This window comes from Pogona vitticeps, chromosome 6, assembly GCF_051106095.1.
Source record: "Pogona vitticeps strain Pit_001003342236 chromosome 6, PviZW2.1, whole genome shotgun sequence".
Classification (NCBI taxonomy): domain Eukaryota; kingdom Metazoa; phylum Chordata; class Lepidosauria; order Squamata; family Agamidae; genus Pogona; species Pogona vitticeps.
In genome coordinates, this window is record NC_135788.1 from 67,328,666 (window position 1) to 67,342,653 (window position 13,988).

Below are 13,988 nucleotides of genomic sequence, written 5' to 3' on the forward strand. Positions count from 1 at the left end.
ATTCCTTCAGTTTCTCCTTCACCTGTTTTGCCTGGGACTGGCCCGTTCTACCTGCAAGCTGTTTCTCCGAGGCCTGGAGAATATGCACCCCGTCTATAGACCACTAACACCTCAGTGGTCTCTCCAATCAATTCTTTGGCTGCTTATGAGGCCTCCCTTCAAGCCCTTGGTGTCAGCATCGCTCCACTTGCTGCCTTTCTCCTGGCAATAACCTTGGCTTGCAGGACTGGAGGACTGGCTACACTAAGAGCGGGTCCTCCTTTCTGTAAAGTAACTTTACAGCCAAGCTTTACCTTCTTGCCTAAAGGTATTTTCTGCCTTCCATCTGAACCAGCCAGCTGTCCTTCCTGTCTTCTTTCCCACGTCATCTTCACTGCTTGAGACAGCTCCACACGCTCTAGACATGAAGCGTGCTCTGTTGCATTATGTGCATAGCACGACCACTTTTCATGCCTCACAGCGTCTCTTTATCACTTTTGCTGGCTCCTCCTTTGGAGCACCAGCTTCCTCTCAGACCATCTCTAGATAATTAGTCAAGACCATCCATCTTCCCTATGATTTGGCAGAGACTCCTCTTCTAAAGTCAGTGAGAGCTCACCCTACTACAGCTGTGGCATCCTCCACAGCCTTTCTCCGTGAAGTGGACATCATGGATGTCTGCTGCCCTGCCACATGCGCCACTCTGCCTATCCTCATCTCACTCTACCGCGTGGATCTCCGGCCAAAGGCTAAGGCTGAGGTAGGTCGAGCTGTCCTGGCTTCTGCACTTTTGTGATGTCCCTCCTCCTGGTTAGTCAGCTTGCCAGTCACCCTTTAGTGTGTATTCACAGGGGCCATGAAGGAGAAAAAGAAGTTGCTTACCTTTAACTCTGGTTCTTCGAGTGGTCCTCTGTGAATTCACACATCCCACCCCCCTCCCCGCTGTCCGTCATGTGTGCCATGGCATGCTGGGCAGAGGCAGTCAGTTCCTTAGAACTGAGGCACTAGTGAGTTATATAGCTGGTGTAGAGGAGGCCCCAGCACTAAGTGCTTAAAGTTGTGAAAGTTTCCGAGAGTGCTCTGCTCGGGCGCAGATTAACCATTAGTGTGAATTCACAGAGGACCACTCGAAGAACCAGAGTTACAGGTAAGTAACTTCTTTTTTTCAGTTTTTCCATCTTGCCCTCCAAAGTGGACTTAAGAAAAAAGATGGAAAAAAGAGTCGGAAGAAACGAGGGGAAATGTAAGGTCCTAGTGCCTGCTCCACATTAAGGCAGAGTGACTGCCCTGAGTGTGGCTCAGACCACAGAGCATCACTGTAATCAACAAGAAATCACTTGTGGTGATCTATCTGGCCTGATGTACACTTCCATGTCTGGTGTCTCTTTCTATGTCTTTCGCTCCATATGTATATCGCTTAGGAAGCCACAACCCACTGGAGTTCCCTCACCCACATTCCCCCACCCACATTCTGTGTATATATGATGGGATGGTTGCCCAAGTCAGATGTGATTCTTTAGATGCAAAAACACTCTTGATCTATGAACACAGTGATCGATAACTTTCATGGCAATCAGCTTCTCTGGAATGTCTTGTAAATATACAGTTCAGAGAATTATCATTTAAAGATTTGCCCAGTAATTGAGTTGAAACAAAATGGGAAATATTTGAAGACTAGCCACAGGGCAAACAATGGTTTCTTCTCACTTTGGTTTACAAACCTTTCTTTCTTTTCATGCATTGCCCTATTCCATCCAGTCTTGCCATTTTGTATTGTTTTAAAGCAGATTTTTAAAATTTATTCCACTTCAGAAATGTATAAATAGTTCATACTTTGCATCCGTCTTCTCTAATTGTATGCTCTTCCGATGTATTGAACTACAGCTTCCATTACTTCCACTCTGCAATGGCTATGCTGTCTAAGGATTTATTTCATATTTATTTAAAATATTTATATTCCACCTTTCTCCTAAAAAAGACCCAAGGTGGTTTACAAAATCAAAAAAGAAACAATGGATGGTCAGGCTCACAGCAGAGCCCTAGTTGGAAATGCTGTTGTGATTGTACAAGGGCTCTAGTCACCATCTGTTTATGGTTGATGACTGGTTTTCATGCTTTCTCCTCTGCAGAAACAAATAGTAGTAGAGACTGTGATTTTTTTTAAATAACCCTTTTCTTACAGGCATTATTCACTGATGCTATGGTTCTACCTCTCATTCTGCCACCCTCTGAAAGTCTGAAGTCTGTACTTGTGTTTTTTCACCCAATGAGAAAATTATACATTGAAAATTGTGGATTTCTAACTAAGTTCTCATTGGACTAGCGTTTGATGGAACATATTTGATCCTGCGTTGTGTCTCCCAGGGGGAAACTTTGAGCAGCACACTTATATGCTCTTAAGGTAAAGGTTCCCCTTGACATTTAGTCCAGTCGTGTCCGACTCTAGAGCATGATGCTCATCCCCGTCTAAAAGTGGTCACTTTCTGCAATTTCCCCCAAAAGGAAAACAAATAAAACAGAAAATGCTCTCTACCATTTTTAAAATAGTAAAACATTGCCATTTTCAAGTCCAATATGGTGCCTCCTCCAAGCTCCCTGAGATGACTTACCTGTGCTATATATAAAGTGGAGTATCAAGTGTGATCATGCTGTAGTATTTAGCTGGGGTAGAAGTTAAGGTCCAAAAAAGATGCATCAACACACCCATGTTTTGAGTGAAGGGTCTGCAATTCTCTGCTTGAGGTTCATAGCTACAACCATAACTTTTTGCTTTGAATCAAGTTATAATATGGCATTCTGGCAATATTAATTGTTAGAGATGACATGGTGAGATTATTACTCTCAGTGAGTCCTGGCAGGTGCAGAAGCTGCAGTGTGTATGTATCTTTCACTTCCAAGGGCTTCACAACTGATTTCAGAGGGGCAACTCCGTATATGTATAGGAATCCCTGCTTGTAAAAGTAACTTTTGGAGAATATCTGAGGGCTTTTGGGAGTTGTAGTCCCCCAAATATTTGCACGCTCTGGTAGGAATACATGGATTGAACTCTCAATTGAAGTAAATGGAAATATCTGCTTGCTCAGGAGTTCTATGTGTATATCAGGCTATATCCAGAGGCTAGATCAGAAGCAATGACTTTGACCAATTATTGCATGAAAAGTTTTCTACTTTTGACTCTTCTTTAAAATTCTTTTTGATGACCAATACCACCAAAGCCTTTTTTTTTTAAAAAAAAAGGAAAACAGGATTAAGCATTAAAGGAAATGAATACCTGTCTATAAATAGGCTCAAAGCGTTTTAAAGATTAAAGAAGAACTGCATAATTATTAACCAGATGATTGGCTCAATATGCATTATCTTAGAAAAATGTGAATTTGTGCTGTATGTAAAAACACTCCAAATTGTATTTCTGTCTCAAATTGCCATTGACATATTTTTATGGGGTAGAATCCTAATAGAAAATGCATTGATCTGTCTGCTGGTAATTTACTGAATTATCTCCATCTGTTTATGAAAAATGCCATGGCAGGGGCTGCCAGCTTATAACTGCAACTTGTAATTTACATTCCTGCCCAGATACATCCAAGAAGAGTATGTACTTCCTAAGACAACACATAAAGCTTCTGTTTGCAAGTATGTTTACAAATAGGCCAAGCAGATGTATGCAGATCAGGTCACAGTAAGACAAAGGGGAAAAGTTGGAGGGCACTTGTCAAGTTATTTCTGCTGCTCCTTTTCTTTGCCCCAGGACACAAAAGTATCCCTTGGGCCAGGGCAGGTAAACACTACAGGACAGAAGGGTTCCCAAGCCTCAGTGGAGAATCTTTTCCTGCTAGGGTGTGAGACTGTTAGTACCAGAATCCCTAGCAGGAAGCTGATGTTCCCTGTATTATTTCCGCTGGAGATAGCTTCCCTGCAACTATCTGCACTCTTCCTCTTCTTGTGCCCCAAGATATGTTTGGGGGCTTTGGGGAAGGTGGAGACATCCGTACCTTACAGAACTGAGATGTGCCCGGCTTACAGCAACTTACAATCAGGGCTATACTCATGCAAGTCCTCATGCATATTGACAAATAGGGCTATAGGTGCTGAATTACAACTCCCATGAGCTCTAACCTTGAAGTTCAGTTGTGAGGAATCATGGGATCTCTAGTCCAACAAAATTTAGAAGGTCTCTTGACATTAGCAGAGGCATTTTATATTTGTTGCTTGAGTTCTATGCATACTAAGATATTGGATTATGTTTTCTTCAGGATGTATTCTCTGCATTAGATCCCTTCTCCCTTCCAGGATTCGGCTGGTTACAGTTAGGCTTGCTAAGTCAGCAATACCACTTTCCCTAATATTTTAGGGCTGTTGTCTGAGACCTGGGTGGGGGAGGGCTTGTGATGTCACAGAGGTGGGTCAGGCAAGGTTTGAGACAAGATGGAACTGTTTCATGGCTTGCAAGAATGGACACAAGGGCAACCCAGAAGCCAGGGTGGGGATAGGAACTATTTTCGCAGTTGGGCAGGTGGCATAAGGCTTTCAGCAGCTGCAGCAGTTCTCAGAAGCATATACTACCTTTCTGTATGGTCTTACTTACAGGAGACATGAAGAATGGGAAGTTGTGTAAGGCTCATTGCTAGCCCACAGGGATGCCCCCCCCTTTCTGTCCCACTCCTACCAGGGCTGGCACAGCAAGAAGGCTCACAAGTTGCAACCCCAGCGCTCCACTCTCTGCTTTGCTCTGCCTGGCACAACAATCCATGCCTGTATTCTCATTTCTCTCTCCAGTATTTTCTCCGTGACTCTGGCTTTTTGATACTCCTGCTTTCTATAAGTGCAACACCTATACAATACACAGGGCCCATGCTGAGCCTGTGACTCTTGGCCCCAGGTGGGAATGGGCAGAGATGTCTGTCTGGGGCACGCCTGGCCCTGAGATTTGTCCCCTTGCCTACAGAAGCATAACAATTTCCTGAGAATTGAGTTGGTAGCCTGGAAATTAGCATCGTCATTCATGGCACATCATCTCTTAGTGGTACAAATTGCTATGGCTGCTGAACTCTGAAGTTCTTGCTAATATCAGTTGTATTTATTAGTTTGTGCTGTTCCAGCTCTTGTTGATCTCTACACATTTTTCTTTTGTTCCTTCTTGCTTTTCTCTTTCAAATCCATAATGTAGGCAATGCATTTCCTCTCTTCTCTCTCTCTCTCCTTCCCTTGTAAGATCTTCTGCGAGATAACTCTGCTATGGCCACTGTCTTCAATCACTTAAAAGGCAATAATTCAATTATATCCTCTTCTCAGTAGCAACTGCCATTGCTTTCTGTCCACTTCCAGTCCCTGCAAGTAAATTACTTTGATAAAGAACCCCCTCCCTGACACTCCTAACTCTCTTTTTCTCTTTCCAAGAGAGACACATGTGTTATGATACCAGTGATATTCCAAGGACAAAACAACTCTCAGTTCTTTACTAACAAAATGGGGAAAATGTGATGATTCCTATGTGCTAACTGGCCACCCCTTGCACCCCAGGTTTTTTGTTTGTTTTGTTTTATGAATGTCCTATGTGTTGCTGAAATGTAATACATTTTAAGCTAACCTGTGTTGCTCCAAAGCATATCCAGAAGGGGTCTCTGCCAAATGCAAGATTTAAATGGCTTCAATTAACTGGATTGTCTATGGGAGCAGGGAACAGGCAGCAGATTTGGAAGTGCATCAGGTCAGATAGGTCTCTGGGGGACCCTGTGAGTGAAAATGGCTTTGTTCCTAAATAGGTTAAATTGCTAAATAGCTGTAGCTCATTTTTGCTCCTTAAAAGCTGTGTCTGTGAATGCTGTTGGGTGCCCACTTGTCAGATAGTACTGCACACACACAAGCCTCTCCAAGGCCGATTTCCTTGACCAGAAGGTCAGCCATTGATGTCTGACCTGCATGCATTAGAGCAGTGGTCCCCAACCTTTGGCCTCCAGATGTTATTGGACTACAACTCCTAGAAGCCTTCACCACAACCTCTGCTGGCCAGGATTTCTGGGAGTTGAAGTCCAGGAACATCTGGAGGCCAAAGTTTGGGGACCACTGCATTAGAGAATACTTCTCTCTGTAAGGGCTTGCCTGGTAAGAAAAGCCATTTAGAGGAGTGGAGCTGTTTTTCGGGTATAGGCTTGCCAGCTCTCAGGGCACTGGCTGTGCTACCCAGAGCCTTCAGCTGGGTAATAACCCTAGGAGTGAGCAACACTGAGGGAGCGGAAAGTTAGATTCTTGTATAGTGAAGTGTCTTTAAAGCTTCAATGTCCTTCTCTATCCAATCCCACTTGGCACCTGGGCTCACAGGCTCAACCTCAAAGTCTTTGCCTGTTGTTCTTGTTCAGTGTAGTTGTACCCAAAACCTTTGAGTGTGTATGCATTTGGCTCTATCATCCTGTCTGGAGCAGGGGACAGGCTCAAATGCAGTAGAGTGTCTGTTTTATGACTTAAGAGACATTTGTCACATGAGCCGTGGCAGCAGTGGCCCAGTCCTGGGGAAGAAGCTCCTCTCATATGTTGTATGACAAGAAGATCATTGTTGACTTATTTGTTTTCAACTTGTAAATAGATTTGTTGAAATTATGTTTTTAAGGTTTTGTCTCATAGGTATCAATGGAATACAGCTGACATATACAGTGGTGCCTCACTTGACAACGTTAATTCGTTCTAGCGAAATCACTGTAGAGCGAAAACGTCATCAAGCGAAATAAAAAAAGGCCATTGAAATGCATTGAAAACCATTCAATGCGTTCCAATGGGCTGAATACTTGCTCGTCCAGCAAAGATCCTCCATACAGCAGCCATTTTCGGGTGCCTGTTAAGCGAAAAATGCCTCCTAAAAACAGCGGGGAGCCATTTTGAGCAGCCGGCGGCCATTTTGAAAACCCAACGATCAGCTGTTTTGATCATCATAGTGGGAAGAATCGGTTCCCGAAGCAGGGAACCGATCGTCGCAAAGTGAAAAAAACCCAATTAAAACATCGTTTTGTGATCACAATTGCGATCGCAAAAAAACATCGTCGTGAGCGGATTCGTCGTTATCCGGGGTAATCATTAAGCGGGGCATGACTGTATAGTCTTTTTTTGTTAAAACAAAACCGCACAAACCTGAAGTCCCATTAGTTCAAAAGATGCTGAGCACATGCTACCATTGTCTTCCAATTGTATCAGGGTGAAAACGGGTAATTAAATAAGCATTTAGGTGGTTGTTCAGCAATGCTGATGTTGGATGTTGTCTTTCTACAGAGAAAGTGTTGAGAGTCTTATTCAGAAGCATTCCTATGCCCGATCTCCGATCAGAACCTACGGAGGTGAGGATGAAGCTCTGGGAGATGAGAGCCAAGCAACACAAAGCCGAGGTAAGGGGATGTCTGATCTGGGAAGAGTGGGCGTTCAGAGGCGCAGTGGTTTCGACATTGGCAGGCAACAGCCACTCACTGTGTCATGCAAAGAAGCCCAAGAAGTCAGTAGTTGGGGGGGGGGGGTCCCAGAGGATAGAAGAGGAACATAGTTATTTCTAGAGCAGTTCATTTAGTTTCTGTGCTGGATGCTGGGGAGGGGAACTTCCCTTTCCTGGCAGCCCACCTGGTTTCCAGCAGGAGTGCAGCATCTGCTCAGTTTCACTTCCTCTCTTAAAGGAACCAAAAACACACACACACACACACACACACACACACACACACACACACACACACACACACACACACACACACACACACACACACACACACACACACACACACACACACACACACACACACACACACACACACACACACACACACACACACTTTTTTTTTACAGTTCATGGTTTTGTTCTTTGCAATGTGGAGCAACGTCTCCACATGTCTATCTTCAGAGAGCAGAAAATGGAGAAAGTAGGGAAGACAGATAGCAAAAGAAACAAAAGGCAGGAAGGGGCATTCTCAAGAACACTGAGCCTTTGGAGAAAAACTCTCTAGTTAAATTAATTACAGGTACAGGGGCATCCTCCCCATTGGCAATACCTGGGAGGAGACAGGTATTTCTTGATTCTTCTGTCAGACTCTCCCTGTCAAACTGTGAATGGCTTCACACATTGGCTATGTTGGAAAATTACAACCTTGCTGCCTTCGTCTTTTAACCTGTCTCCTCTCAGTTCATATGTAAGCTACGTATGTGCCAAGATTTGAATTTTGTTGATGGCACTTTGTTTTTGTCGTCGTTGTCGTCCTCCTCACTGGTTCAAATGGAAATGACTTGTTATGCTTTAGTGCTGCAGTCCAGCAACTAGACTGCAACTTCTACCAGCTCTAATCAGCATAGCCAGTGCTGAGGAATGATGGGAGGTATAGTCCAAGAACATTTAAAAGACCACAAATTGCCCAGCTTGTTTGCTTTGTTTCCAGGGTCTGCTTTTACCACATCCGATAACTTGTCCCTGAGTTCCTGGGTCTCTTCGACTTCCAGCTTTCCAGGATTCCAGCATCCACAACCCTTGACTGCTCTTGGCTCTGGCACTGCCTCCATAGCCACTCCCATTCCACATCCCATCCAAGGATCCCTCCCTCCCTACAGCCGCCTGGGAATGCCTCTCACCCCTTCAGCCATTGCCAGCTCCATGCAGGGAAGTGGTCCCACATTCCCTTCTTTTCACATGCCTCGGTACCACCATTACTTTCAACAAGGGCCTTACGCTGCCATCCAGGGACTGCGCCACTCCTCAGCTGTCATGACCCCCTTTGTATGACTGACCCTGAGAGAAATGAGAGCCAGGACATGGCACGAAAATCCTGGTGGATGTGTCAGAAAGGCCTGCAGAGGAAGAATAGAGCAACTCCTGAGAAAACCAGTTGGCATAAAACATTCTGGAGTTTGACGTCTCTCCCGAGAGTGTGATGGACGCAGCTTGGAGGGTGTGAGGAGCTCAAAGGGGACTCCAAATGGCACCAGGTCTGTAATTAAACAATGAATGAGTGGAAGGCGCATTGTAACCACTGGATAAGAGACTATGTTCTGACAATAGTGTATAGTTCAGAGCCTGGGAGATGTTTTTTGTTTGGCCAACAACTCCGAGAATACAACAGCCAGTTTGGCTCTGGCCAAGCTGTGGCACAGGGTGGTGGTGGTATTTTGAGATTTGTAGTCCAAAGAAGGAAGTTTCCAAGCTCTAGTATATTGTGTATGTTTCCCCCTCCCAACAGAGACAAAAGAGGCAATACTATGTTATTAATTTCACTGCTTCACATCCACATATGAAGGGGCCAGGGGGACTGTTTGGTTTTTAGCATGGTTAGGTGATTTCATCTTTAGGTCCACTACCAAGGAAAGCAGAGGAGAAATGCTGTTCATCTTTCCCTCCATTGCTATTAATTGCTTTATATTAAAATACCAGTCTCAGCCCATTATAACTATTGGACAGATTCCACTGGGATTCCTCCTGCATGAGTCCTGTGGGAATGAAAGTGGTTGTGCAAATGCAGCAGTGCTCTTGTGAAATTGAAAAGCATGCACCCTTGTCCAACTCATTCCCCCCCCCTTCCCAGAAGCTGAGTTTGGGGAGAGTATGACCTGTTCAATGTTCCTGCACCCCAAACCACAAAGCAATGTTTTCCCTATATATTTCTTTCTCCATTTGCAAGGCTATGCTACTTCAGGTTTGTCATACAGAAATGTGCCTCAGAAATTTGTTTGTGTTTCTTGGATTGACAAAATGTAAGTATCAATTAGCTAGAACTGCATTCGTTTTTGAAGATCTCAGAGTCTGACATCTGAATAAGAAACATCTTCACACTTCAGCCTAAAGCAGTGGTTCTTAACCTTTGTTACTCGGATGCTTTTGAACTGCAACGCCCAGAAACCCCAGTCAGGACAGCTGGTGGTGAAGGCTTCTGGGAGTTGCAGTCCAAAACTCCTGAGTAACCCAAGGTTAAGAACCAGTGGCCTAAAGCACGGGTTGGACAAAATGCATTCCCCTCCCCCAATGCTTTTTGTGCCATCTTCTTTTTCTGGGTAAAAAACTGTGAATTACAGGTTCTAGCAGCCCCCAGAAGTGGTGACTCACTTTTTAAACAGGCCATAATTTCCCCTGCATCATTTAGCAGTTTTCTAAAACTGGAATATGACTTCTACTCAATAGAGGGTGTTTTGTGCCGTGTGTGCGCGTGTGCGTGCGTGCATGAGCGTGCGTGTGTATGTGCATGTTTGGGGTGTGTGTGTTTGCATCTTGGGGCAATCTAACCTTGTTAAAGATGCCCAGCCATGTCCTAATACCTTGCATTTTTATTGAGCATATTAGGGTAAAGTAACAATTATTCACCATGCTTTAATGACAGCAGTGGAGGTGACTGGCAGAGAGAAAGGGGAGGGGAAAGAAACTTCTTATTTAAAATACAGATTATTTTGTGTTCTATTATTTTCTTCATAACTTTTCATGAAGGTTAAAAGGATTTTTCCATCTTCTCAGTGCCCACATCTATCACAGCCAATAATGAGAGTAAATGACAGCTTGAATCTGGACAGCCATGAAGTTGCCCACCCCAACCAAGAAAGATGGAAGAAACCAAGCCCCTTTGTGTGGTTACCAATTAAGCCCATTTAATTAGGATATGAAATACATTTTTATCATGGATAGACATAACGGAGCAGAAAGGCACATCTGGAAATGAATCAAGAAGCCCTTCCTAATGTTATATTTAAATCATACAATGGGGTGAACACCTTGTGGTCCTCCAGATGTTGCTGGTCTGCAATGCCTATCACCCCTAGCCTGCATAGGCAAGAGTGAGGGATGATGGGACCACCTTACAGGCCACAAATTGCCCATCCTTCTCCTGAAAGGTGAGGTGGCTTTCCCTGATCCTGTGAGATCAACAGCAGGCTTGGCCGGAACACGTTGGGACATTGCTGCCAAGAATATCAGTGCCAAAAAAATTAAACCATCTTTTAGTTCATAAATCTGCAGTGCTATTTATCTTTACCAGAAGGCTCCGCAGAAGCACTCTGTGGAGTTGGGGTCTTACCCACTTTGACAAAACAGACTCTTTTGTATTTTTGCCAAGAGATGTTGAAGCAAACAGATTTTGCTAGCTTTACAGAATTTCATCCGCATGTCAGTGACATAAAAAGAATGCCTCCCTTCCTTTCCTCTTAACCATTTACTTTTCCATAAAACTTGTAATGCTGGCAGAAATCCAGTGGCATCAAATACAGGTGGTCAGTGTTTACTCTTTGGGATTGTTTTGTGGTTTGTAGACACTTGTGGCATTCTGTGTCACAGTATATTGAACACCAGCTTCACTGTTAGAAGATGAAAAATACTATTCTTCCTAGAGACACATTTCTTCAAAGCTCCTAAGTCAATCTGCAAATGAAGTCTGTTGTTGACTTCTGAGGACCAACCATCAAATAAAAGCAAGACATTTTCCACCTTCTGGTAACATAAACATCCTTTACCTAAGTAAGCTCTTCTGTAACTATGAAGCTGGATTTTGGACAATTTGGACTTGGTCAGGAAAGCAGAAGATAGCTGCTAGAAGCACACAATGAAATTCATTTGAAAGGCTGTAAGTTCTCATGGTTTCTGAATACTCCATAGGAGGATTTATTCAGTACATGAATCATATCAACACATTTAAGAGTCAGAATCCCAGAATAAGAAAACTGAGAAACAGTCAATATATTCACCAAATTGCCGCAGTTCTCAGAATGCAGAGCAAAATTTTGATAATTATTCTAAGCATGCTAACTTATAAAGAAACCCAAAGAACTGGGGAGTTGACACCAAAGAAATGGATGTGGTCGTTCTCTGCTTAGTAAGAGCTGCCAGTTTGGCTAGCCAATCTTAAATTGCATTCCTGGTTATTTACATAAGACTAGATTGAGACTGCTGTCTAGAAATAAGCATTGGGTCAAAATGGTGCCTATAATGCATACACTGAACTTCAGGTAAATGGGGACTGACTCTTTTTCTTCAATGCTTCATTATCTGCACTGAGCATTACCTAACGCTGGAGCAGATGGGGCAGCCATTGCTTAGGCACTGCTTCACGTCCACATATGAGCACTGAAATTATTGCATTATGATAAACTCATTTAGGATTTAGGCACAGATAAATGCTTTCATTTCATTTATTGTAACTTGCTTTTCTTGTGCGTCAGATTTTTCTCTCTCCCTTCTTGTTTGTTGCAATAAGTATGGGCCTGGTTCTTCCCATTTCCTCATGTGAATAAAGGTTTATTTATATTTGTAAGAGGCAATCTCAGTTTTTGATTTAAAATATCAGGATTTTTAAAGAAGTTCTAGGCAATTATTTCAGTGAGTAAATTGTGACACTTTATAAATAACTATTAAAAATAATTTTGGACAAAAAATACAGATTGTTGTATTTTACCTCTGACATGTTCTAAATAAGTATTTAGTTCTTTAACACCCAAAATGCAAGGACCGTGTTACTTTAAAAGAATCTCTCTTAATAGAGTGTATTACCAGTCTATTGTTTGCTGTGTTGCATTGTTTTATTGTGTGAGCACATTCACCATGTAATGATGTGTGTGTATAGGGGAGATGAGGCCAATGTGTTTTATGGGGAGGGGGGAAGGAGTTGAGTACATAAACTAGGAAACAACATCTAACAAAAAAGTTTTTGTTTTAAGTGCAATATATTTATTTCTGCCAGAAATATAATATCAACATTATATTTGAAGCACTAAATGTGATTTGTAAACAACTTAAAATAATTATGTATCACAATGTTGTACATAGATGCCAACGTGTGGATATTAATTTTCTTTCATTAAAATATTGTCATTTTTAAATATGATATTTATTTATTGAATTAACTTTACTCAGTATAGTTTGGAAATGAAATCATCATACTAAGGATTGGATTGACATGGTATTTACAGAATTGCCTGAAACTGAGCAAGCAAGCAAGAAGCTGAAAACAATTTGCCATTGGAAATCTCCCCATTCCTAAGGTTGTGATGCAGTAATATTGTCACAAGGCAAGCCACAAACCTGCATGCATAGTTGGGGGAGTACGAAACATGCTATTTTGGGAAAAATGTGTAAAAACTGCACATTTTACAATCAGAGGGCCTGATCACATGAGGCAAATGCTCCCCATGTCTAATGATACTTCCCATACTTCTGTTGTACTGAATTGTGGTCACGTGGTATATATATCTGGACAAACATTCCCATTTGTTTTAATCTGACCAATTCATTTCTTCCTATTTGAAACGTTATGGCCACTGACACTGTGGAACTGATTTATTTTCTGTCTTGTCTCCAGGGGCAGTCCAGCCCCTTATTTTACATTTTTTTTTACAGTAAAATATAAAGCCCCTAACCCATGCCTCTCTCCCTCCCTCCCTCCTTCCCTCTGCCAGCAAAGACTGGATATCCCTGCTGCCGTCTCTGCACTGAGCCCCACAGGGTGGGCGCGCTTCTTTGAGCCGGCATCTTGGTCCTGACCACTCTCCTTTCTCCATATCCCTCACTCTGCCAGCAAAGGCTAGGTATACCTTCTCTGCCACTCCTGTGCTGAGCCCCTGTGGGGAGGGAGGGCATGCTTCCTCAAGGAAGCACCTTGGTCCTGGCTGCTCTCCCATCTCTGTTTTCCCCAGTGGGATTGACGTTCACACGTGCAACACTGGTAAGGAATGTTCCAATACATCCTCAGGATACAAGAACGGAATCCTCCTGGAGAAGGGGAAATAAACCGCAGCTACACCATTGCCTGAGAAAATGATGCGATAATGGCCATGCATCATGTGACTGGAAATTTATATAACATTCTAACTGGGGTATAACTAGGGAACATTTGCCTTGTGCAGTCAGGCCTTCTAAGACGTTAGACCACAAAACCTGCAGTATAGGCTAATGCCTGTGGATGATGAGATCATATAGTGCAATTTATCTCCAAACTGCCACTGATGGGGAATGCTTTCCTAAAACATGGGACCTAAGGATATATTCTCTCAAGTTTTTAATCACTGATTTCACCTCTTCTACC

At 43.0% G+C, this 13,988-nt stretch overlaps 1 protein-coding gene across 1 annotated transcript in view; it reads left to right on the forward strand.

Annotated features, from left to right (window-relative positions):
• Positions 1-12,786, forward strand: part of TBX20 (T-box transcription factor 20) — a 53,001-nt gene extending 40,215 nt beyond the window's left edge. Inside the window, exons 7-8 of the mRNA XM_020788187.3 lie at positions 7,237-7,349; positions 8,379-12,786. Of these exons, the coding sequence (XP_020643846.3) occupies positions 7,237-7,349; positions 8,379-8,719 (454 nt within the window). The 3' untranslated portion in view covers positions 8,720-12,786. The remainder of the gene's footprint in view (positions 1-7,236; positions 7,350-8,378) is intronic.
• Positions 12,787-13,988: the final 1,202 nt, after the last annotated feature.